Here is a 26,826-nt window from a genome sequence, read left to right on the forward strand (position 1 = left end):
GTGCATGGCATGGAGTGAAAGTCTGTGACTCCCCAACAACATGCCAGCTTCCCTCCCACCCTAACCAGCACAGTCCTTCACCAGCCCTGCTCTCTCAATCTCGGCTGCCTGGTCAGCACTGCCTCTTCAGAGCTTTCTGGTCCCCAACTTTGCAGTCAGAAAATGGAAATCCAGAAAACCGCGAAAAGATTTTTCCCCCGAATGCAATGAATGGGGAGTAGTTCTTTGAGCACCCTCTTATTCACCTCTTCTTTCCTCTGGGCTGCCTGTCCTTTTCTTCCCCCACCCCAACCTGGATGCCTGTCTGCCAGAAAAGGCGCGATTGCTTCTCTTCCTCTTCTGTCCAAGATAGGGCTCTGAAGTCTAATAACCATTTTAGCCTCACTCCCTGCCACACACCCCAAGTGTCTTCTTAGTGTTCCTCTGGACAGTTCTTATCATAACCCCATTTCACAGACAAAGGCTTAGGAGGGAAAAAGAACCAAACTGTTTCCTGTGTTAGCCATTTTCATGCTGTCCAGCCCCAAACGCCCAGTTCCCATCCCTGATGCTTCTTGTGCCTGTGTCTTGAACCTTCACAGTGGGGTGTGGAGTGGGGGGTGTCTCTTGGATAGCTTTCTGCAGTTTCTTTATAAATCTGCATTGTTGCTTCTGGTTTATGGCCATGAAGAAAATACCAGCCCCCACCCAAAATGCACCGCAGCCAAGTCGGTTAAAGGCAATGAGTGTTGGAGTCAGTAGGGGGCGCATTCTCTGCACTGGGTAAGGCTGCAGAGGGGGGAAGGGCCCCAGAACTAGAACAGGATGTGCTTAACAGCGCCTTCTACAGACCATGTGAAAATGGGCCCAGCAAGACTTGCACTTGGTGAGCTGACAGCAACATGGCGAAGGATTAAGTGAGTCTGGAGAGAGATTTTATTTAAGAACACCACCTTTCCGTTTGGAAAGTTGTCTTTTTTACTTTTCAAAAGTAGTCACCCTCAGACTCTAGATTGCTGAACAGTCACCTCGGTGCACATCTTTGGGCCATGAGTCCCTTTTCTCAAGAATCCTTCCACCTTAAGGTTTGAGTGTATCAGCATCTCTTTCCTAGGCCAGGTGGGGGTGGGGGCTGTTTAAACATGAAAATAATGGGCTTGGGGTATCACTGGTCAGTCCAAATCTCTCCAACTCTTTTGAGAGTGAAGTGTCATTCTTGAGAAGTTTTTTGGGGTGGTGATTTTGAGAGCCATGAGAGATGGTTGTCATGATTTGCAAGGCTTTGTTGGTAAACACCAGGTCCCCATTGAGTTCTTTGTCAAACTTAATAGAGTTGGTTGCAAAATTGTGTTGCCTTCCAACTTCAGCCTTCCAGAAGTACACAGTGTTAGTAGCCAACTGCCTTTGCAAGTGTTGACACCAGTCTTGTGTGCGCACCCACTTTCTTAGGGTGTGTTGATTTCTGTAGATTTTACTCCTGTTGTTATTTCCATAGGTGTGAGATGCACAGTACGAAACCTAGGCCCCAGCTTTTACACCGTGATGCACAGGGTTGCACTTTTTGTACTGAACTGATAGGTGGCCTAGTGGTTATTCCCTGTACTGCCATTTTGAGGATCTGGACTTCGTTCCCTGCCTTGCTCTTTGGACTACATTGTCGATTCACACCGGTGGGTATATCTTTTTGGAGGATGGGGACTGCAGCATCAGGGAAGCCAGAGACTTCGTCTTCTTGGTCACCAGCAAAACTTATATTTCAAAGATTTCAGCCTAGCCACATTCCTCAAGGAACTGGTTAGAGCTGGTTGCACTAGGTGGGTTCTGAACATTTAAGAAATGTATCTCTTTAGAAAAAGATTTATAGTTGATAGTGTTATAATCATTTGCATTCTGTACTACTGGGCATAAAGTTTCTAAGTCTAACTCAAGACTGAGCTTCTGAAAGCCTTAATTACTTGATTAGAGGGGGCTGGATGAATGGGATCATTGGTAGAGATGTGGCTAGCCTGGTTGGAGTCCCTGGATTTGATCGGAAAGTGCCTGGCCACACACTTGTTCTTGCTTGGGAAGATTGACTGTGGGTGTTGATACCTGTGGATACTTTATCCTACTGTTACAAACATCTTCAACATACTTATGGGGTGCAAGATACAAAGAATCTAGTTAACCATTTGGTGCTTTAAGATTTGTTGTTGTTTTGGTTGTTTTTTTTGTTAAATTGTTACCAAGTAACATTTTGCTGAGTAAAAATGCGCCTTAGTACCAGTATTGCTCTAAGAGACTGCATTGGGTTCACGGTTTTTTATTTATATATTTTTAGTATTTACACAATCCAGTATTAAATACAAGTAGGATTGTTTGTAGTCTTGAAATGCTATGGTATTAGTATTTGCCAGATGTATAAACTTTGACCTATGATCTGTTTGGTAGTTACCTAATTCTTAAAGTGAATAGTATCAGGACAATTTCCTATTTGAAGTAGAGCTTGCAAATGTGCTTTTGTTCATTCTAGTCAGGGAAATGACAGTGTTAGCTGGTATCCTTATGGTGGTGATCATTTTTCTTCAGGGAACTTTGTTGGCTGTGAGAATGTGTGTACTCTGCAGTTTCAACAGTTAAATGGGTTTGGTACAGAAAGGGGAGGGTAGGCACAGTTGAATTTGAAAGTGGAAATTTGTTTTTACTGTATGTGTATGAGTGTTTTATGTACATGTGTGGAAGTGCATTGTGTACATGCAATGCCTGTGGAGACCAAAAGAGAGTAGTAGATCTAAAATGGGAGTTATTGATGGTTATGAGCTGCCCAGTGGGTGCTGGGAACCAAATTTGGTCCTCTGCAGGAGCAGCCAATGCACTCAACAGCCTAGACATCTCTAGCCCAGTGAAAGCTTAGGTTTGTAGCATATGAACTAGAATTCTTTAACAACCTTGGTTAACTAGAGTAGGGAAGTGGGTGTTCTGTTTAGTTAACCTTCTTATCTTGATTTGTTGAAAGGTTTTCTTCTGACTACTGTTGTAATAGTCTATTAGACATTGAAAATAACCAGATCCTTAGTTTTCTAAAGACCTTATGTAGGAAACACTCACTGTGAACTGATTTTGCTTAGAATTTTTCTTTTTTTCTTAAACCAGAGTTTGGAAAAACATTCTGGTAGCATTTTAATTTCACAATGTTGAACATGTTTTGTTTCCACAAAAGTTTAAAGTAATTGATCAATAAGTGTCATTACTGAAAGTGTAGATATATACAATATACCACATTATAAAATTGTTAACTTCCAAGCTGGGTGTGGTGGCGCACGCCTTTAATCCCAGCACTTGGGAAGCAGAGGCAGACAGATCTCTGTGAGTTCGAGGCCAGCCTGGTCTACAAAGCGAGTCTGGAACAGGCAAGGCTACACAGGGAAACCCTGTCTCCAAAAAAAAGAAAAAAGTTCCTTGTAGCACATTTCTTAAATATTAAAAAGAATTCAGTCCTTGGAAAGCAGCAGTGTTCAGGATCATACTCTAATTATCTTAATGCTGGTGTCTGCTCTACCAATTGAGTTGGGGAAATTTGCAACTTGAGAAATAGCTAGTTTATTATAAGTGAAGAAGTAAGAACTAATATTGGTAGGTTAAAAAATTTAAAAACTTGAAAATTTAAGTGGTATATTTTTGTTGTTGTTCGTATGTTGCTTTATTGTGGTTGAAGCCCTGAGATTTTGAACTTAATTGGGTGTGTATGGATGTGTTCTTATCCGCCCATTTGGTTGGTTGGTTGGTTGTTAAGAGTTGAGAATGATTGTTACAGTCAATATAAATAAAATATTTAGAAATATAGTTTATGGTAACTTTTACCATGATATTAAAGAAAATTTTTTTCATTTCCTTAATATTAGAAGGTTATTTTCCCATAGTGACCATGACTTTTACAGTAAGGTTTTTGTTCATCTTGTCTGTAAAGAACTTCAAAATATGAATTGTATAAAACCTCTTGTACCTTTTGGAAGGTAAAATACTTTTCAATAAGACTTCAGTTTTCATTGGCCTGCCCAGGAGACATGTAGGGAGAAAATTGCTTCCTAATGTGCAGAGTGTTAGTGAGACTCAAAGAACTTGACATTTTGTTGCTATTACATAAACTTGTGGTATTGCTGCCCCTGCAGCTAGTGTCATCACTTAGTGGAGTTTGTGTGCTTTTCATGTTGTCAATATGGACATGTAGTTTTGAAGCCAGTATAAGCTAATGCTACCTAACCAAATGGGTACTTCAGCAGGGTTATTGAACTTGCTGGCAAATTGACATTTCCTATCTTGAGTGTGGAAATGTCATGTAAGTAAGCCATCTATGTCTTAGCATTTGTGGCCATGGGCTTTAGTTCCTTGCTGAGATAGGAGTTTAGTTTTTCCTCCTTTGTTTCTGGTCTCTTAGTATTCCTCACACCTGCCTTTCTTTTCCAGTTTTTACTAAGACTGTATTTAGTCCCTTTACAAAGAAAGACTTCCCTATATTGGCCTGTTCCCTAAAAGTAGGGGTGGCTTCATCAACTTGATTGCACAGAGGATGTATGGGGTAGAGGGGGTGGTCTCAGAATGTGAGTCACATTCTTGTCCTTGACAGTGAAAAATGCAAAATGAAAACTGTCCTATTCAAGATCCTTCATCTTAGTGTGTGTGATTGCAATCCTTTGCCTCATCTTTCTCCTCCGAGACAGATGCTAGAACAATCCTGGAGCCTGGAAAGAGGACCAGCACTGTGCCAGAAATACCTTTGGGAGATAAGAGGCATGCATAAAGGACTTTGGAGATAGCTGTAGAAGGGGAAGCTGCGTCTTAACGCATCTTGATACTTTCTCTTTAGGCTAGAGTGTAGATTTGTTATTGATGCCTGTGTTGTTGACTTACGTGTCACTTCTCATGTGACTTGGCTAGGAGCCTTTGGTAAGGATAACTCTTACTCAATTTTAGAGTATTAAGATCGGGACTGGAGACAGGAGTGATGGCACACGCCTTTGATCCCAGCACTGGGGAGGCGGAGGTAGGTAGGTGGTAATGAGTTCGGGGCTACACAAAGAAACCTTGTCTTAAAAAAAAAAAAAAAGATTGAGGTTGGAGAGATTGTTCAGTGGTTAAGAATATGTCCTGTAGAGAACTGGGATTCCTAGCAGCCATGTCAGGTGGCTCCAAACCACCTCTAACTCTATCTCCATAGTGTCCAGCATCCTTTTCTGGCCTCTACAGGCACATGCACTAAAGCACATACCACACAGACACGCGCACACACACTTGAATACATGACCAGAAAGGACAAGTAAAAGATTAATGTCTCAGCCCAGCACTCGAGGCAGAGGCAGGTGGATCTGAGGTCACAGACAGCTTGGTCTCCAGAGAGTCCAGGACAACCAGGGCCACACAGACAAACCCTGTCTTAGGTGGGGGGTTGAGAATTCTAATACCTCATCAGTTTCGTTTTAGAAACCATTCTGTCAGTACTGTCTTCGTTTTCCGTTTTTGTTTTTTTAAGTAGAGAAATCAGGGCTCTACTATGTACAGCAAGCAGTACAGTGAGCCACGGTCTCTACAGATGTCTGGGCCTGTACTTGGGGCACTTTTAAGAATATTTATTTGCCGGGCATGGTGCCAGCACTCAGGAGACAGAGGATCTCTGAGTTCAAGGCCAGCCTGGCCTACAAAGCAAGTCCAGGACAGCCAAGGCTACACAGAGAAAACCCTGTCTCAAAAAACCAAAAGTAAAAATAAAAATAATTTTAAAAAGAAGAAAAAGAATGGTGCAGAAGCCGGACATGGTGGCGTACAGGTTTAATCCCCACACTCTGGAAGCAGAGGCAAGTGGATCTCTGAGTTCAGGGCTAACCTGGTCTGGTTTACAGAGTGAGTCCAGGACAGTCAGAGCTACACAGAGAAACCTGTCTTGCAAAAACAAAACAACCCCCCCAAAAAAGGATGGTGCAGAAAATAATTTCTCATTCTGGGTTAAAATAACACAGCATTGAGATACAAGGATGCTTTGTTGTTTTGTTTTTGTTTTTGTTTTTTTAGGTTCCTTTTAAGCCAGATTGTCCACTATACTTCACTGACAGGAAATGTCTCTTTCACACGTAGCTGTTCACTCTTAGTGTGTGTCCCTGTCTTGTATAGTCATGTTTCCAATGAGATGGATTGAGAAGTGCCTTCCTCATCATGTACTCTGAGTCTAGATATATCTCTTACACGTGTCCTCATCCCTATTTTTTTTTTAAAGATGATAGCACCAAGACATCATCTTTTCAAGTACAATATGAGCTTTTAAATTGTTGTAGAGTTACAGGGTCAGACCTCTCTTGTCTCAGCTTTCACCCTTGTTCCTTGGACATGGGAGTAGGAATATGAGTCTTAAAAGTTACTCAAGCTGGGCGTGGTGGCGCACGCCTTTGATCACAGCACTGGGGAGGCAGAGGCAGGCAGATCACTGTGAGTTTGAGGCCAACCTGGTCTACAAAGTGAGTCCAGAACAGCCAAGGCCACACAGAGAAGCCCTCTCTCAAAACACAAGTTGCTCATTTAGGTGTGATGTATTTGCAAGAGTCCCATAAGATAAATACTTGAAGTGCCACTGAATTTACATAAAGACTAGAGTGTGCTAATTTGAATGGCTCAACTAAGTGTACATAAATTACTGCTAAAACCACTACAGTGAGTACAGATGCACATTATACTTATATGGAAAGATGTTACTATGGCAACTACAGCTGGTTCTCAGGAAAAAGATAACCTAAGCTTTCTACAAGGTCATTAGATCTGGCTTCGGGAAATAATGAGAGCTGCATTGGCATTGACTCGTTACCTGGCTTAATCCTGACACTTGGACGGTGGAATCCTATAGTTTTCTTTTGATACAGGGTCTCGCTGTAGTTTTGGCTGGCCTTGAACTCACAAAGATCCACTTGCTAGAATGAAGGTGTATGCTAAAATTTAGATTTGTTTATTTTTAATGTGTTTGTATGTCTATGTGAGTATATGCTACATGTATGTGGATACCTTTGGAATCTTGAAGAGCACATTAAATTCCATAAGTGCTGGGAACCAAACTTGAGTCCTGGTAGAGCCATCTCTCAGGCCCCCTCGTAACACACAAGGAAATACACTTCTAGAGGCTAAGTAACAAGACTTGAGGGTCACAAAGCTAGCTGGTCTGTGGGCAAGCAAGGGACTCAGCACAGGTCTGTTTACTCCTGGGTAGATTCTCAGTCACTCACTGCATTTTACCATCTTTTCTAGCAAATAGCAGCTTTACTGACAACCCTACCTCTCAAGAAGTTTGACAGTGAAGTCTATATATCAAAACAGGTATGTTTTGGTCTGTGAATACAACTGTCTTTTAATTGAAGACAAGTGTATTTTTAATCTCAGCACAGTTGTGTAGATTTCTGAGAGTTTGAGGCTAGTCTGGTCTACAAAGTAAGTTCCAGGACAGCCAGGGATATATAGTGAAACTGTCTCAAGAAAAAGAAAGAATTTTTTAAATTTGGCTGTAAGTTGTACTCCTGGAATGGTTCTGTTCCCTTCCTTTGCTGAGCCCCGCTGTCTACTTCACACTTACGGTACTGATGGCTTCACAGACCTTTCAGAGAAGAGTGAGTCTTGATGTCTTCAGACCTTTCTAAATAAACACATAACCAGAATAAAAGTCTACTAACATACCTTTAAACTGCCACTTCTCAGGTCTCAGGAATATAACTTAGTGTGGTGGTCCTTGCTGGTGTGTCTCAGTATAATCACACACACCCATATTGGTGTGTCTGTCTATGTATATGTCTTCTTTCTACTCCTGCAAGTAGTCATCACAGACTGTAGCTTTACATTCAGTGCCCCAACCTTATCAATCTACTTTTCCAACTTTGCCTTTACATGGTGGCTATTTGAATCCAGTACAGGACTTGCTAGAGCTTAGCTTCCCAGCTACTGGCACCATGGCCATAATTGCTAACTTGGAGCCAGGCCCCATCAGCAGCTACATCTTCTGAAGATTTTTGTGACATACCTGACATAGCACACAGTTTGCTGTTGGTGTTTGTGGCTGTCCTGTCTGAGCCTTACATGGACAGGGCCTTATTCAGTCTGTGTTTTGAGCCCCTGCTTTATGGCAGCCAATGATATAGATGGTGGAGAGGCCAGCAATTTCCTTTTTAATGGACATTGTTTATCTTGAAAAAGAAAAAGACCTTAAGACACTGGTTCTCAACCTGTGGGTCGAGACCCCAGAGGGGTTGCATATCAGATATCCTATAGATCGGATGTTTACCTTAAGATTCCTAACAGCAAAATTATAGTTACAAAGTAGCAATGAAATATTTTTATGGTTGGGAAGCTACCGCAATATTAGGAACTGTATTAAAGGGTTGCAACATTAGGAAGGATGAGAACCACTTTTTTTTTTTTTTAATGTGCATTGGTGTTTTGCCTGCATGTATGTCTGTATGAGGGTGTCAGATCTTGGAGTTATGAGCTGCCGTGTGGATGCTGGGAATTGAACTCCGGCCCGTTGGAAGAGCAGTCAGTGCTCTTAACCTCTGAGCCCTCTTTCCATCCCGACATTCAACTCTTAAAACTACTCTCCAGCCCCAAGAATCACTGACTTAAGATCTCTGTTGACTCCAGTGATTGAATAAAAAAAAATTTTGCCTGAAAGATAGCATATTAGGCTAGCAGTGCATAGACACAAATCATCTCTCTCTCTCAGTTGCATCAGTATGTTCGGCCATGTTTCTGAATTTTCTGTGGTGAGCATTTAGAATGAAAGCTGCTAAATCATAGATTATCTTTATAACTTTGGTAGTTGGTGATATGAGAAACACGCTGTTGATCTTTAGGAAGTTCCTTGGTAACCTAAATGCTGTACAGCAGCTGTCGGGTCCTGTTCCCTTTTGAGAATGTTCTAGTTTCCCTTTTCCTAAAATGTCTCTTCAATTAACATTAAACTTTTTAAAAATATATTTATTTTAATGTATATGAGTAATCTGTCTTCACCAGAAGAGGGCATCCGATCCCATTACAGATGAATGTGAGCCTCCATGTGGTTGCTGGGAATTGAACTCAGACTCTAGAAGAGCAGCCAGTGCTCTTAACCTCTGAGCCCTTTCTCCAGCCCAGCATTAAACTCTTAAAACTACCAGAAAGAAGTGAAAGGCTTTTGTGGTTGGTTGGTTGGTTTGGTTTGGTTTGGTTTGGAGGCAGGGTTTCTCTGTGTAGCCTTGGCTGTTATGGACTAGCCTTGAACTTTCAGGAATCTGCCTGCCTTTGCCTCCTGGGGGCTACGATTAAAAGCATGCATCACCATCCCAGGCTGAAATGCAAAATTTAAAGTTAATACATGGGATTTTTCTGAAGGTCCTCTATGCGATGTCACGTGCTCAATTTAGCCAAACAAAAGCACAGTTGAACTTGTAATCTGTCATCTGAAGCAGAGTCCATTAAGACTTTCATTGTTAATGATACACTGACTGCACTGCTCTTGTCTTCTAGAAGTGGAGCCAGTTTACCAAGAAAGCTATCTAATAAATTTATGGGTTTATTTGGGGGTTTTTTTGTTTTGTTTTTGTTTTGTTTTGGTTCTTTGGGGTTTGGTTTTGTTTTGTTTTAGTGCTTAAAAGTTTTGGGGCCACCCAGACAGGTTCCTCTTACTGTATTACCACTAAGTAACTCACAAACAGTGTCTAGAATGTTCTGGAAGTATGCCAAGATCATCTAGATTGCATCCAGGAACTTGCTCTAGAGACTCATCCTAGTCTAGAAAATCTTTTTTCCTTTTTTGAGTTTTCTCTGTGTATAGCCTCAAACTCACAGAGATCTTCTTTCTTCTGCCTCCCAAATGCTGGAACTGCCATCACACCTAGCTCCTAGTCTAGAAAATCTTAACAGGTGTACAGTAATCATCATTTTGGCTAAGACTTATCAGTGATAAATTCCCCTGATTTTGAACACCAACTGCTTTTAAAAATTGTCTCTCTTGTCTACAGAGTGAGTTTCAGGACAGCACAGAGAAGCCCTGTCTCCTTCAGCCTTTGAGTGTTGGTGCATGCCTCTAGGACTAGCACTCAGGAGGCAGAGGGTGTCAGTCTCTGAGTAGAAGACTAGTCAGGGCTATGCATATACATATATTATACTTCATAGTTCCTGTTGGCCTTAAATTGTTGTTTTGTTTTTTAATGTGTGTCTGTATGTGCACCACATACATGCAGTAATGGCCAAGAAAGCCAGAAGAGCTTGTCAGGTTGCCTGTGGACACGGAATTGCAGATGATTGTGAGCCACTCAGTGTGGGTGCTGGGGACTGAAGGCTTGTCTGCTGCAAGTGCACTTACCTGTAGACTCATCTCTCCAGCCCTAGATTGTTTCTTGTGTTTGAGACCAAGTCAGCTGAAATCCAAGATGACCTTGAACTTCTGAGGCTCTTGCCTTTTAGTGGAATTATAGGCATATTAAGTACGCGCCTCCCCTCCCCCCCGATACATACACAGTAAGCCTAGATTAATTTTTTTAAGGGAAAACACAACTAGAGTATACCTCTCATGTAAAAAACCTGTGTCTAGTCTCTATCACCACAAAAAGAATAATCTAATGTGCATAAAAATCTAGAAGATGCCAGGCAGTGGTGGCACACGCCTTTAATCCCAGCACTTGGGGGGCAGAGTGGATCGCTGTTAGTTCAAGGCCAGCCTGGTCTACAACTTGAGTCTAGGACAGCCAAGGCTACACAGAGAAACCTTGTCTTGAAAGAAAAAAATCCAGAAGATGCTGTATTGTGTTATCATGCCTTTGAATGATGTAAGGATTTTGCTTTGGGGTGGTTGTTATTTTGATAACAGTTTTCCCAATAGGAAGGTGGTAGAAATTTGCTAGGTGTGGTGGCTCAAGCCTTTAGAAAGGTCCCAGTGCTCTGGAGGCAGAGACGGCAGATCTCTGAGCTGACGGCCAGCCTGTTCTACAGAGTGAGTTCCAGGACATCCAGGGCTACACAAAGAAACTCTGTCTCAAAAAAAAGAAAAAGAAAGAGAAAAGCTATCATGTGCTTGGGGGAGAGGGTGTAATGCTCAGTAGTAGAGTGCTTGTTCGTCTTGCATAAAACGTTGGATTTTAGCCAGCAGAAAAAGCTGTCAGGAATACCATTTCTGTTTGTGTAACAATAGCATTGCGAATTGAATAAAAAGATTCTTCAGTGTCCATAAGATGGCTCATTCCTAAGATGTACATGGTAAAGAACTCTTAATTTTTTCTCTCCATGGTTTTTCAAGACAGGGTTTCTCTTTGTATCTCTGACTGCCGTGGAAGTCACAGTGATCCACCTGTCTCTGCCTCCCGACTGCTGGGATTAAAGGCTTGCACCACCATGCCCATCTGAGAACTATTAAAAGTTCTCTGACCTACACGTGTGTGCCCACATTTAACTTTTTTATCTTCCTTTTTTTTCTTTTTGTTGTTTTGGTTTGGTTTCTGTTTGTTTGTTTTGTTTTTTTCTTGGTTTTTCAGACAGGGTTTCTCTATGTAGCCTTGACTATCCTGGACTCACTTTGTAGACCAGGCTGGCTTAGAACTCACAGCGGTCCGCCTGCCTCTGCCTCCCAAGTGCTGGGAGGCGTGCGCCGCCACCACCCCAGCTTTTGTTGTTGTTTTTGTTTTTTCAAGACAGAGTTTCTCTATGTTGCCTTAGTTATCCTGGACTCACTTTGTAGACCAGGCTGGCCTTGAACTCACAGATAGATATCAGACTGCCTCTGCCTCCCTGAGTGCTAGGATCACAGGTATGTGCCACCACACGCAGCTTTCCTGTTTAAAAAAACAAAACAAAAAGGAAAAGAACCTTCAGTGTGGTTAGTTAGTGGCCACTAGCATCGGTGCCTTGTCCTCTCAGCTGAGTCTTTGTTTCTCCTCTGGGTGTTATGGGGTCATCTGGCTTACTTCAGCTGTGTGCAGATTATTGATCTCTTTCCTGACTGGGCTCTTGAGTTTCAGACCATTTCCCCTGTGCTGGTGGCGTTCTGGCATGTTCTTGTCTGTGTGGAGTGTGAAATGCTTTCCAACAAACACATGCACACTTTAGCATTAATTTAAAAATAATGTCCAGAATTAATGTTGCTTCTCTGTCTCCTGCATTTGTCACATCCAGGATGTGGCATCAGTTCACACAGGGCCAACCAGGGAGATTGACAAACTGTAGCCTATCCATTGAAGAATGACTTGCAGATCACTGAGGAGATGGCAAAAATAATTGATCATAGTTAGGTGGGAGAGGGAGAAAACTTGGGGAAAGGGGGGAATGTCTTTAATTTAAAAGCTTGATGTTGACAGTGGTTCTGAAAACTGTACATTTGTGTCATCATTTGCTCAGATGCATTTGTTTGTGGGGTTGGGGGTGCCGTGGTACATGTGTGGAGGTCAGAGTATTACCTATAGGAATCAATTATTTTCTTTTCCATCATGTGGGTCCCAAGGATTGAACTTTAAGTCACCAGGAGTTTGGGGTTTTTGTTTGTTTGTTTGGTAGGTAGGTAGGTTTGGTCTTGGGTTGGATTTGTTGGTTTGGTTTTGGTTGGCTGGTTGTTTTGGTTTTGGTTTTTCTGTGTAACCTTGGCTGTCCTAGACTTGCTTTGTAGACCAGGCTGGCTTTGAACTCTGCCTGAATGCTGGGATTAATCAAGTCACCAGCTTTAATGGCAAATGTCCTTTTTTTATTCACTAAAGTTGGTTGGCCCTAGACCTGATTTTTTTTCCCTTCAGTTTTATTTTTACTTTATGTATGGGATATTTTGTTTTGTTTTTCAAGACAGGGTTTCTCTGTGAGTAACCTTGGCTGTCCTAGACTCACTTTGTAGACCAGGCTGGTCTCAAACTCACATCGATCCACCTACCCCTGCCTCCCAAGTACTGTAATTAAAGGCGTGCACCACCACCACCCGGCATATATGGGATATATGAGATACTTTGCGTGTATGCCTGCACCATGTCATGACTAAGTAGCCTTACAAACTCAAAGAGGATATCCAATCCCCTGGAACTGGGGTTACAAACAGTTGTGAACTGTCATATAGGTGCTAAGATTCCAGCCTCTTGAATCCAGTGGTTTTGAAAAGTAGCCATTGCTCTGTCTGAGCCCTCTCTCCAGCCCTTAGACTTCATTTTCTTCTGTCTTGTTGCAGTTTTATCTATTCCAAAGCATTTTGCCCTGGGCAGCCAGAATTAGCATCGTGGTGGTTGAGAGAAAGAGACAGAGGGACAGAAACAGCCCTTCTTTGGGGATCCTGAAGGGCCCCTTCCCACCATGACAGGAAGAAAGGGTGAGCTGCTTCCTCGTGGCAGAGTATGTAAGTGGTCACTTCCAGACTGAAAGAAGCCTCTTGAAAAGATGGCTTACTGAACGAAAGGTTCTAGCAAAGTACAAATGCAGATATAGGAGGATTGCCTGCCACTTCGGCAAAAAGAAAAATGGATGGAGAGGGTGGCTTAGGCCTGTGATCCTAGGACTTGCAACATGAAGGCAAAAGGCTCAGTTCAAGTCCAGCCTTGGGTATGTGAGACCTTGTGTCAAGAAAATATTAACTGTTTAAAAACCACTGATTTAGACCAAATGCCTTCTGTTGTATTTGGCGATGCATGAAGAAGAAACCGGTTTTTGTTGGTGCTTCCTGTGGTGCTAGATTGGTCTTGTAAACCCAAAGTGTTATGTCACTCCTGTAAGTAATGTCATTTGGTACATGCTCCGATTTTGGTTCCTAAATAGTTTTGGGAAGTGGCAGAAATAGATGCTTGTGGTTAGCTGGCTATCCTATTTACTGTTGCGTTTGGAACGAGTTCAGTTAGCCGATATACTCATTAGAGATCTAGAAACATCAAGGAGGAGTGCATACTGAAGCAAGGTGGCTTTACCTTTAAGGACACTATTGTGTCCTCTGAGTGGCTTTAGTCTAACCTGGACAAGTTGATTTGAGGATTTTTTGTTGTTTTGTTTTTTTCTGTGCTCAAAGTTTCCAGAAGCTTTCCTTCCTTTCTGTTTGTTTTACTTGGTGGAGGTGTTTGTGTGTTTTGGTTTTTGTTTGTTTTGTTTTTGAGATACAAGGACTCAAAACCTTGGCTTCCTGGATGGCAGACAGCTGCTTTACTGTGGAATTAACAACCCTTGCCTGGGTTTTATTGTTTGATCTTTTGTAGTTCTAAAATAGGGGTCAATGGTGCCATCCTGACCTCATAGCTCTGCAGGAACACTAACATAGACAAACCTCACTGGTACTTGATGACCCATAGACCTTTCCTTGAGCTCCTGAACTGTCACTGTCATTGTTGGGGTCCTCGTAAGAGCCTACCCAGCCTCTGAATGAATCTGGGACATGAGGTGTGAGGCAGACTGGCTCAGTTAGGCTCTGGGCTCACAGGGTCTGCTCAGTATTGCCAAGTGCTGACAGTGCATTGTGGCTTTTGCCCCTGTAAACATTTGGCATACAGCTGGGCTATTTTCTATTTACCCTCTTGTTGCTTGAAGTAATTGGGTTTGGTATCTGAAGGGCAGAGGGGATCAGGCATACTGTGCACATAGTTTAGATTCATCTATAGCCTTGGGGTCTAGATAAATCAGATTTTCATTGCAGCCATTGGACTCTCATTTCCTAAGAAAACACAAAAGTAGGAGTTTGGCCTGGGTTAAACTGTGATTCTCCTACCCTCCTCCTTAGGTGTGAGTGCGATTGAGAATAAGGTGTGACTCACTCATTCAAAATAAGTCTAAGTCTTCTTCAAAGGTTGATTGTGAGCTAGGATTGCTTGGTTGCCCATGCCTTAGTCTAGAGCCCAGGAGGCAGGGGCAGAAGCAAGTGGGTCTCTCAGAGCTGGCGGTCAGCCTGGCTGGAACTTTTCCTGTTAGTGCATGGCTGTGAATAAGGCACCTGTGTTGAGAGCTCCTGAAATTACTTTAGAATTTACCAATTGACTTCTTTCTATATTGTGTTTTAGTTTTGGTTGTCGAGGCCAGGGGATTTTTGTAGAATTACTAAATGTTTGGACAAACTTCATTCTAATCAATCCCATTTTTCCTTTTGACTCATTCACTTCTTTTCTGTATCCCCCTGCCCATTTGATTCTACCAAGACTTTTGGTTGCAACAAAGCTTAAGCACATTTGCTTGTGTGTCTAGAAAGGGATGTGGGCACAATGAGGAGAATGCTACCTTTTTGTACACTGTGTAAAGATTGTCTTTGTGATATTCAAATGCTGGTTTCTGTCCCAGCAGAGAGCGTAACACAGGCCCGACTTTGGTATTGTTAGTACTATGGCTGCATCATACTTTGTAAACAAATGCTCCCCTCGCCTTTTGATTGGTTTATTAAAGAGCTGAACAGCCCGTAGCAAAGGCAGATAGGAATCGTGGGGAAGGAGTCACCAGCAGATATGGAGGAAGTAGGTGCTGGGACTAACATGGAGAGGTTATGGGCTGAGATTGTTGGTTAGAATAGCTGAGAATCTGAACAGTTATATCACCTAAGCCTGTAGTAAGTATAATACTCCTCTGTGTCAATATTTCATCCCTTAGGAGTTAGGAGTCTCAGAGAAAGTCCCGTTTTACTGCCTCAGGCATCTTTCCCTCTCTGCTTCCCAGCACACCTGACAGCCATGTTTGGAGCATGTGAACAGTTGTGTATTGATCAGTGTCTGCAGAGCTGAAACAGGTTGCCTGCCTGAGTCCTCACCTCAACACATCATTTGTGTCAGGAGTGGTTTCCAACTGAGGCTGGACAGCAACACTATATAAAACCTGCTGCCTGGGGCCCTACTGTGTGCTCCCAGCATCATGACCTGCAAAGCTTAGGTGTCCTGGAAGTGATTGTTGAACAAGAGGACAGTTCCATTAAGTCGGACAATTTGCCTTTTTTGTGCCATGTGCTGAAAGGAGATCTCGGCAAGGACCTGTTAGAAACTGCCAGCAGAGGAATTTGGTGACCAAAGGATGGGGGGAGGGACAGAACCCATCCACCCCTGTTCCTCTGCACTGCTGGGTACTTTATTTTTCTCTCTCCCTCTTTGTTGAGGTTTCTAGTTCAGAGGGGTTGTGAGGCTAGAGGCAGTATAATATTTACACAAAAAAATCTGGAGCTGGACATGGTGGCGCAGGTTTTTAACCCCAGCACAGGAGCCAGAGGCAGGTGGATCTCTATGAGTTCAAGGCCAGCCTGGTCCACAAAGCTAGGCCAGGGCTACACAGAAACCCTGTGGGGCGGGTGCTGGGTGGTGGTGGCATAGGCCTTTAATCCCAGCAGCACTTGGGAGGCAGAGGCAGACAGATCTCTCTGAGTTCAAGGCCAGCCTGGTCCACAAAGCTAGGCCAGGGCTACACAGAAACCCTGTGGGGCGGGTGCTGGGTGGTGGTGGCATAGGCCTTTAATCCCAGCAGCACTTGGGAGGCAGAGGCAGACAGATCTCTCTGAGTTCGAGGCCAGCCTGGTCTACAGAGTGAGTCCAAGACAGCCAAGGCTATACAGAGAAACCCTGTCTCAAACAAACAAACAAATCTGGTGGGTGATACTGTTGAATCCTGGAGCCAGTTACTGACTTGAACTTGCCTTTCCTGTTTTGAGTGAAGGCGGCGTCCCTGTGCAGGGCTTGCTTCATTTAGGGTATAGGTGAGCAGTCGCTCGTGGTCCTCCTGCCTTATCCTCCCGAGTGCTAGGATAAATGGTTACCACCTAGCCCAGCCTGACCCTTAATACTTAGCAGGTGGTGGCCTACGGAAAACCAGAGGGCCTTTGAGTCCTTTTTCATGTCATGTGGCATAATTCAAACATGCATAGTATTGTAGTGAAGCCTTATTGCTTGGTTTGTTGTAAGGCTGGGAGAGGAATGGTAATGGTTTGCCGAGCGCAGCCCCCTCCCCCCAAGAGGGCCACTCTAGGTGCAGGCCTTTAGCTCACAGGAGTGCATCTGCAGAGTGATGAGCTGAGAAGTGCTGAGTTCCTTCCCAGAAAATGTTTTGATGTTGGGAGACCCAGCTAAACTTTGATACGTTGTAATAGGGTGTTAGGGACTTGTGACTTAATGGGAACATTCGCACATTGAGTCTTGGGCAGCCAGTTAAGGTGACAATTACATTTAAAAAACAGATTTGTCATATCCCAGTTGCTGGTGCTTTGGTATTGGGTTTTTGTTGTTGTTTTGTTTCTTTTCTTTTCTTTCTTTCTTTTTGGTTTTTTGGTTGGTTGGTTTTTTGGGGGAGGTTTGGTGTTTTGTTTTATTTTTTCTGTCTTTGCTCTTAGAGCTACTTTATTCTGCAATATTATGTTGGACTTAGATTATTGTCAAAACAAGATCACATTCAAAAAAAAATCTCGCCTCAAACTTTACCAATTCAGTTTTATTAAACACAAGTACCTTTGTTTTTAAGAAGTTTTGGGAAAATGGATCTACATTTCTACCTTTAATGTGTTTGTGACAGACAGCTTTTTGATTCCCTTAGGCACAAGCGCATGCATATCCACAAGGATATTTTTAAAGAATCTTAGAAAGCCTACAGCAGTCACATGTACTCTGATGTCACAAACATGGCTCTCCTCATCCAAGTGTTTATTCTGTGGCCTGATGGGTTGCCACCCAAAGAGCAAGTCCCACCACCATTTGGACTTTGGTTTGAGGAGGAAACAGAAACAGTCGATGTTCTGTTGCTTCTCTGAGAGTGTCATTGCATTGGCCCTGAAGCTGTGTGGTACTGTGAAGTTCTAAGTGGTCTTCCAGGTTCGTAGGCTCAATACCACAAGGAGAGAAAAGGAGAACAGCATGCTTCATTTGGCTTGAGATAGCTAATTGATATTGTTGCCCTCATTCTCCAACTTCACATTCATCTCTTAATGCGTTGTCACAGCCTAATCAGACTTGGCCTGCCTAGACTCTCGGTATAAAATGTCCTCTTATAAAATAGGGAAAGCCGACAAGCCCTCACCTTTGCCTCCCTGCTCTAAGTGTCCACATACTAGATGAGGACATCCTCTCAACTGATGGTGCTAGGGCTTGGGATCCTGTCATCAGTGAATTAGTGACTTTACCAAGTTGTGTATGTTTTGACTTTGACTTAAATCTTTTTTTCCAATAGAAACTATGTTCCAACTTCCTGTCAACAATCTTGGCAGTTTAAGAAAAGCCCGGAAAACTGTGAAAAAAATACTTAGTGACATTGGGTTGGAATACTGTAAAGAACACATAGAAGTAAGTAGCATGCCATTTTTAAATTTTAATGTAACTCAGCTCCTGATCCATTACTGTGTCCTGGGCAAAAATGGTTCACTGTTAGGTGAGCTTGTGAACTTTAACTGCACCATCAGCTTCACCAAAGCCTTCTCACTTGGTAGGCTTACTGCATTTTCCCAAAAGCAAGTTCATCTTTGCATCCTGAGCCAAAAACAGTTGCAGCATGGAAAATATACATGGGTCAGACACTGCACGTGGTGCTTTAGAAACTGTATGTGAGCTTTGTCCTTTAGTAACCTTCAGGGGGCTCTAGGAAGTCTTGTCTCCAGTCTACGGAAGAGGAATTGGGAAAGCAGTGATCGGGCTCACAGCTAGGGAGTGGGCAGTGGGGATAGCAGGGCCTGATTCCTTCTGATAGGCCTGAGTGTTCAGTTGACCTGACGTTTGGGGCACGGTTGTTTGGGTGTTTGTCATCTCTTTCCTTAGGGTTTGAGCATTTGTCAGCCTTCTGACCCATCAAAGACTTATCTTACCCTCGTGTAACAGTTTGGCTTTTCCAGACTGTTTCTGAGCCTTTCAAGCCCCATAGGATAGATAGAGGCGTCTCCTCCGTTTTCTGATCTCCTTGCTCCTCCCGGGTCTTACAGTTAGTTGGACACAGCTTCCCATTGAAGTGTTTAAAGCTATTTCCCCAGCAGACTTTAAGTTCCTCCTGACCAGGCCAAAGTTGGCCTTGTGTGGCCATTTATCCCACAACCTGGCACAGTACTTGGCATGAAACAGTGCTGAAGACACAGGTCAGGGTGGAATTGGTGCACATTCATTCGTGGAGCAAGTTCTCTTCTCCTAAATCCCACTAAGAGTAGTCAGAGGTGTGCCCTAGAAACCGAAGCTTCTCAAAAGGGGACTTCTAATAGTTTATTCCCGGGGTGGAATGACTCTTCTGCCCTTCAGATTCACATGGATCTGTATTGGGGGCGCGGGGTGATCCTTCCTAGACAAATATGCAAATAACCAGGTGTCTTTCCTATCCTGTACTGGGTTTGCTCCTCCCACTAGACCCATTCATTACATACTCTGAAGTTTGCACACATTTAACTTTGCACCTACAGCTGTGAACCATTCCCCTACTTTCTTCTTAGTCATGAAGGGGGAACATTGCAATTTTACATTAGAGTATAAATTGAACGGCATGTTGCTTACTTTCTAGGTTTGTAAGTCTGAATTTTCCAGGTTCACCTCCCTCCTTCCATTTATTTATGCCACCAAACTAGACACTTATCTCCTATAAGGTTATTGGCACACATCCCTCCATCCAGTGTTGTGACCTGTGACGTGGAGCTGCTGTGGGACTGGAACCTTCCGTCTGCTCTTGCAGCATTTCCTTAGAGACCTGGCCATGTGCCTTCGTATGTGCTGAGGTCCTCAGTACCGCTGCATTAGTTCTCAGTGGGTTGACTCTCCTGGACCCCTCCATGCTGGTTAAAGAGGGAGAATCTATGTGTCAGATCAGGCTGGGGTTGATACCACTATGTTTTTGTAAATTTTTCTCACTGTTTTCTAGGATTTTAAACAGTTTGAACCTAATGACTTTTATTTGAAAAACACTACATGGGAGGATGTAGGACTGTGGGACCCTTCACTTACAAAAAATCAGGTAAGTCTCATAGGAGCTATCCCAAGTACCCCATCTCCCCTCGAGCCTTTCGTAGTGGCAATTCTGTCCAGGCAATGGCCTGCCTAATACGGAAAGTGTATAATTACAGATCTCATCTTCCTGAGTGGTAGTAAAACCTGAAAAGTTTGTTGTTCCTGGACTGAAACTTCAAGTATACAGGACAAGCAGAATTTTTTTTTTCTTAACAAGCAGAAATTTTGTTTTTTAACATTTATGAAGTTGGAACTAAGATTGGAGCTCAGCAGTTGGAGTACTCCTTGTCCTGCACAAAGCCCTGGATTTGATCTCCAACACCAACCACATAGACCAGATATGGTGGTACACAACTCTAATTCCAGAGCTTGGGAGTTGGAGGCAGGGTCAAAAGGCCAGGGGCATCCTTCATAACAAGTTTGAGGCCAGCTTGGGTAAATAAGATGTTGTATCAAGAAAACAGCTATTCTGAGAGAAAAAAAAAAATAAAGAAAAAAAAGAAAACTGAACTAGCTGGGTTGACTGTGGTGCACAAGTGTCCCTCCATGGTGCCTTCCTGCTTCCGTATCTGAGCAGTGCTCTCCAGCGTTGTATGTAGCCACCTGCCTGCTGTCCTGTCTCTGTTGCTACTCTTGTCTTATAGAGAAAAGCTACACTCTTGTTGTTAACAGGGTTTCTCTTTGTAGACCAGGCTGGCCTCGAACTCACATAGATCCTCCTGCCTCTGCCTCCCAAGTGCTGGGATTAAAGGTTGTGCCACCACGCCTGAGCTAATTCTGTAATTTTACTTTTGAACTCTACTTTTGCCCTGGGAATAGTGTTGAGCTGCGTTCTTACATGAGAAAGCTTTCCTAGAGAAAGCTTCGTGTTTGAAGCTAAGGTCTCTGTAACTTTGGCTCTACTGGAACTTGGAGATATACCTGTCTCTGCCTCCTCAGCACTGGGATTAAAGGCATGCACCACTACACCATCTGAGAAGATTGGAGGGAACAGAGAGAGTCTCCTTTTGGTTCCAAACAGTTAGTGAAAAATGATCATCTTTTATCACATATATATTTACCTGTTTTGGTCGTTATTCTGAAGGTTGATCGTTACTGTTAGTTTGCTCTGTGGTACACAGTGGCTTCTGAAGATTTTTGCCTTCTGTCTAAAAGGTTAGGGCAGCTACTATTTCATTGGCCATTTATTTGTTTGTTGGCTTCTTGGCAATTTATCTGTGTAGCTATGGCTGTTCTGAAACTCACTATGTAGACCAGGCTGGCCTCAAACTCAGAATTCTTCCTGCCTCTGCTTCCCAAGTGCTGGGACTAAAGGCATGCACAACCATGCCTGGCTTTTCATTGGAAATTTTTAAGGAAATGTTTTTCAAATTTTTTTGTAATGTGTGTTTTGCTTCAATGTGTATTTCTGTGCCTTGTATGTGCTTAGTGCCCTCGGGGGTTAGAAGAGAGTACCCGATACCCTGGAACTGCAGTGTGACAGTCATGAGCTGCCTTGCAGTTACTGGGAATCACACCCAGGACCTCTTTGAAAACAGCCATGCTCGGCCGGCTGAGCAGTCTCCAGCCCTCTTTGGCCTTTGTGGAGTTGCTCTGCAGGAGAAGAACTAGAAAGAAGCCAATGTTTGCAATCTGGAGCCTCTTGGTCCACAGGAGGTCTAAATACACTGTGCTCATAAAGGTCTGTGCACTGCAGCAGTGGTGCCTGTGAGCTCCTGTGTCTGAAGCTTAATAAACTCATCACTCATCCACAAAATGAGGGTTTACATAGTTGATTCTTGTTTTTACTGAGAGAAAAAAAAAAAACAGTTTTCTTGAAGCTTTGGCGTGGGTTAGGGGTGGGAGGGTTGAGACAGGGTTTCTCTGTGTAGCCTTGGCTGTCCTGGACTCACTTTGTAGACCAGGCTGGCCTCAAGCTCACAGAGGTAGACCTGCCTCTGCCTCCCAAGTGCTGGGATTAAAGGTGTGTGCCGCCAACACCAGATAGCTTTTTCCCCCCTCCCTGCCTTTGCCTTTCCTCTGAAACCTGCAAGCAAATACAACTATCAAGTTTTAAAGATTTAGCAAGAACATAGCACTGAGTTTTAATTTACAGGGACACAAATAAAGATATCTTATTCAAACATGGATTTGAGTTTTTCTCTTAATTTTCCTGCAGGAGCAACCTCCAGAAATCATTGCCTGGCAGAGTTTCTGGGAATGTGGGGGGGGAGTGCCTGGGCCGGTGATTGCCTGCCTTGAGTGTGGCCTTCTCATGCCCATTTCTGTTCTCTTTTGTTTCATTTGTTTTTTAGGACTATCGGACAAAACCTTTTTGCTGCAGTGCTTGTCCATTTTCCTCAAAGTTCTTCTCTGCCTACAAAAGTCATTTCCGGAATGTCCATAGTGAAGACTTTGAAAATAGGATTCTCCTTAATTGCCCTTACTGTACCTTCAATGCAGATAAAAAGACTTTGGAAACACACATTAAAATATTTCATGCTCCAAACTCCAGCGCCCCGAGTAGCAGCCTCAGCACTTTCAAAGATAAAAACAAAAACGATGGCCTTAAACCTAAGCAGGCTGACAATGTAGAGCAAGCCGTGTATTACTGCAAGAAGTGCACTTACCGAGACCCTCTTTATGAGATCGTCAGGAAGCACATCTACAGGGAACATTTTCAGCACGTGGCAGCGCCCTACATAGCAAAGGCAGGAGAAAAGTCACTCAACGGTGCAGTACCACTAGGTGCAAATGCCCGGGAAGAGTGTAACATCCACTGCAAGCGATGCCTTTTCATGCCCAAGTCCTACGAAGCTTTGGTGCAGCATGTCATTGAGGACCATGAAAGAATAGGCTATCAGGTCACTGCCATGATCGGGCACACAAATGTTGTAGTTCCCCGAGCCAAACCCTTGATGCTGATTGCTCCCAAGCCTCAAGAGAAAAAGGGCATGGGACTCCCACCAAGAATCGGTTCTCTTGCTTCTGGAAATGTCCGGTCTTTGCCATCACAGCAGATGGTGAATCGATTGTCAATACCAAAGCCCAACTTAAATTCGACGGGAGTCAACATGATGTCCAATGTTCACCTACAGCAAAACAACTATGGAGTCAAGCCTGTGGGCCAGAGCTATGGTGTTGGCCAATCGGTGCGGCTGGGTCTCGGTGGCAATGCTCCAGTTTCCATCCCTCAGCAGTCTCAATCTGTAAAACAGTTGCTTCCGAGTGGAAATGGGAGGTCCTACGGGCTAGGTGCTGAGCAGAGGCCCCCGGCAGCAGCCAGGTACTCCCTGCAGACTGCCAACACCTCCTCTCTACCTTCAGGCCAGGTGAAGTCTCCCTCTGCGTCTCAGTCACAGGCGTCTAGAGTATTGGGTCAGTCCAGTTCTAAACCTCCACCAGCAGCCACGGGCCCTCCTCCAAGCAACCATTGTGCCACTCAGAAGTGGAAAATATGTACAATCTGTAATGAGCTTTTTCCTGAGAACGTCTACAGTGTTCACTTCGAAAAGGAACATAAAGCTGAGAAAGTCCCAGCAGTAGCTAACTACATTATGAAAATACACAATTTTACTAGCAAATGCCTCTACTGTAATCGCTATTTGCCCACAGATACCCTACTCAACCATATGTTAATTCATGGTCTGTCTTGTCCGTATTGCCGTTCAACCTTCAATGATGTGGAAAAGATGGCAGCACACATGCGAATGGTTCACATTGATGAAGAGATGGGGCCTAAGACGGATTCGACTTTGAGTTTTGATTTGACATTGCAACAGGGCAGTCATACCAATATTCATCTCCTGGTAACCACATACAACCTGAGGGATGCCCCAGCTGAATCAGTGGCTTACCATGCCCAAAATAATGCCCCGGTTCCTCCAAAGCCACAACCAAAAGTTCAGGAAAAGGCAGATGTTCCTGTTAAAAGTTCACCTCAAGCTGCAGTGCCCTATAAAAAAGATGTTGGGAAAACCCTTTGCCCTCTTTGCTTTTCAATCCTAAAAGGACCCATATCTGATGCACTTGCACATCATTTACGAGAAAGACACCAGGTTATTCAGACAGTTCATCCAGTTGAGAAAAAGCTAACTTACAAATGTATCCATTGCCTTGGTGTGTACACTAGCAACATGACAGCCTCAACAATCACCCTGCATCTAGTCCACTGCAGGGGCGTTGGAAAGACACAAAACGGCCAGGACAAGACAAACGCACCTTCTCGGCTCAATCAGTCTCCAGGCCTCGCCCCTGTGAAGCGCACCTACGAGCAAGTGGAGTTTCCATTGCTAAAAAAGCGGAAGCTGGAAGACGATAGTGATTCCCCCAGCTGCTTTGAAGAAAAGCCTGAAGAGCCTGTTGTTTTAGCTTTAGACCCCAAGGGACATGAAGATGATTCTTACGAAGCTAGGAAAAGCTTTCTCACAAAATACTTCAACAAACAGCCCTATCCCACCAGGAGAGAAATTGAGAAGTTGGCCGCCAGCCTATGGCTGTGGAAGAGCGACATTGCTTCCCATTTCAGTAACAAAAGGAAGAAGTGTGTCCGTGACTGTGAGAAGTACAAGCCTGGGGTGTTGCTAGGTTTTAACATGAAAGAGTTAAATAAAGTCAAACACGAGATGGATTTTGATGCTGAGTGGCTATTTGAAAATCATGATGAGAAGGACTCAAGAGTCAATGCTAGCAAGACTGTTGACAAAAAGCTTAGCCTTGGGAAAGAAGATGACAGCTTCTCAGATAGTTTTGAACACTTGGAAGAAGAATCCAATGGAAGTGGCAGCCCTTTTGACCCTGTCTTTGAAGTTGAGCCTAAAATTCCTAGTAGTAATCCGGAGGAGCATGTACCGAAGGTAATTCCTGAGGATGCTTTGGAATCGGAGAAGCTAGACCAAAAAGAGGAAGAGGATAGTTCGAAATATGAAACCATCCATTTGACTGAGGAACCAACCAAACTAATGCATGACGCCTCTGATAGTGAGGTTGACCAAGATGATGTAGTTGAGTGGAAAGATGGAGCTTCGCCATCTGAGAGTGGACCTGGCTCCCAACAGATCTCAGACTTCGAGGATAATGCATGTGAAATGAAACCAGGAACCTGGTCTGATGAGTCTTCCCAGAGTGAAGATGCAAGGAGCAGTAAGCCAGCTGCCAAAAAAAAGGCTACGGTGCAAGATGACACAGAGCAGTTGAAATGGAAGAATAGTTCCTATGGAAAAGTTGAAGGGTTTTGGTCCAAGGACCAGTCACAGTGGGAAAATGCATCAGAGAATGCAGAGCGCTTACCAAACCCACAGATTGAGTGGCAGAATAGCACAATTGACAGTGAGGATGGGGAGCAGTTTGATAGCATGACTGATGGAGTTGCTGATCCTATGCATGGCAGCTTGACTGGAGTGAAACTGAGCAGCCAGCAAGCCTGAGAGCCTGGCAAGCCATGGCACATGGGCCATGTTGCATCCTGGACTTATGCTCTCCTTCCAGTATGACTGCAAAGCTGTCTTCTAACTGGCACTACCTTGCAAGGACTGATCAGTCAGCAGGCTTGTGGGGACATGCGACCACTACAGTCCCAGTGGTTATTTCTAAGTCTATGACATGTGATTGGTTGACCTTGTTTCAAACCCTTCTCTGGTAGACTCAGTAGTGAGGTGTGAAAAACCAATAAGCTGATGGCTCATGAATACACACAGGGAGAAGTAGTTCATTACCTACCTGCCTTCCCAGTGTTTCTTTCCTTCAGTAAGATGTTGGGTTGGATGTCCCGGGAAAGCCTTACCTTGGTTCACAAGAGTAGTACAGGGCGGGCATACACAGCTACCAGTCAGGTGTGTCTAGTAGACTTGGGAACATGGACCTTTTTTCATGTATTCATTCTGAATAATTGAAATGTATATTTGTACAGTCTTTTAGACTTCAAGTGATGCTTATGACACTGTTACTGTGTGCCCGTCATAGATGGTTTCTAGTGTTGCCCTTGCTGTGTGATAAATGCTATATCTAGTTTACCTAGCAGAAGCTTGACCCTGCGATAGTACGGACCTTTGGACAGACTTAGTTTTTGCACATAACCTTGTACAATCTTGCAACAGAGGCCAGCAACGTAAGATATATATCTGGACTCTCCTGTATCATAGAATTTTTTTTCTTGTTCTGAGTATCCTTGACATTACAGTTGTCAAAAATGGTATTTCAGATCTCTTTCTGAGACCTTTTAAGCTAAAGTAACATGCAAGAATTGATTTTACAGCTACTAATTTTGACACCTTTTAGATCTGTAAGAGTGTTGTGTCAGCAGCAAGCACAGTTCGGTGCTGCGTTTGGGATATTTAGTTTCCTCTTTAGTTGAGCACCACTGGGTGTATTCATTTATACCATCTAATATATGACACACTGTTGTAGTATGTATGATTTTGTGGTCTTTATTTCCCTTTGTATTCATTTTAAGCATCTAAATAAATTGCTGTATTGTGCTTAATGTAAATATTTGCTTTTATTACACATGATAGTCCTGTGTGCCCATTACATTGTTTGCTGTTATATACCACAGCACGCTGAGCAGAGATGGAAGTCACGATCACGAAGAAAACTTGTGGAAATTCACAGCCTGTCATTAGCCTAAAGCATGCTTTCTCTCCAGGCACCTGCTGCAGATTGTTTTCATGCGTGTGTATGTTTCCTTTTTGCTGCAGAAGTAAACATCCTTGAGGTTTTCAGTTCCCCTTTTGATATGGAGCAGAGCCTGGGTCTCTATGTAAATGTCATGGTGAAGGATATAAACATGTTGGCCCCTGGTGATCTGTCTTCCCTGTGTACTGTTCATTCCTGCCTGCGGCCACAGCTGTACCAAACAGGCAGCTGCTCTGCCTTTAGAGTCCTGGGAGCATTTTGCTCTGAAGAGAAAGACTGGAGAGCACGCACATTTGGGGCACTTTGCAATGGAGGAGCTGGTAGATTTACTGGGCAGAAATTTCTGAGAACAGGATAATTGCAGAATGGGTTTAAGGATGCATGTAGG

General features: G+C 43.6%; 1 protein-coding gene across 7 annotated transcripts in view; it reads left to right on the forward strand.

Annotated features, from left to right (window-relative positions):
- The window catches only part of ADNP (activity dependent neuroprotector homeobox), a 30,409-nt gene extending 4,117 nt beyond the window's left edge, over positions 1 to 26,292 (forward strand). For 2 of the 7 annotated variants that reach the window (XM_084775026.1, XM_084775027.1), the window contains exons 2-5: positions 7,240 to 7,308; positions 18,082 to 18,194; positions 19,741 to 19,833; positions 22,121 to 26,292. In XM_084775026.1, coding sequence (XP_084631152.1) covers positions 18,087 to 18,194; positions 19,741 to 19,833; positions 22,121 to 25,231 — 3,312 coding nt within the window. In that variant the 5' untranslated portion in view covers positions 7,240 to 7,308; positions 18,082 to 18,086 and the 3' untranslated portion in view covers positions 25,232 to 26,292. Of the gene's footprint in view, positions 1 to 1,510; positions 1,650 to 1,672; positions 1,794 to 7,239; positions 7,309 to 18,081; positions 18,195 to 19,740; positions 19,834 to 22,120 lie in introns of those variants that run through there. The other 5 variants (XM_084775025.1, XM_084775028.1, XM_084775024.1 and 2 more) reach the window with 5 other exon arrangements.
- Positions 26,293 to 26,826: the final 534 nt, after the last annotated feature.

The sequence above is a fragment of the Acomys minous genome, assembly GCF_964271855.1.
Source record: "Acomys minous genome assembly, chromosome: 3".
Lineage (NCBI taxonomy): Eukaryota > Metazoa > Chordata > Mammalia > Rodentia > Muridae > Acomys > Acomys minous.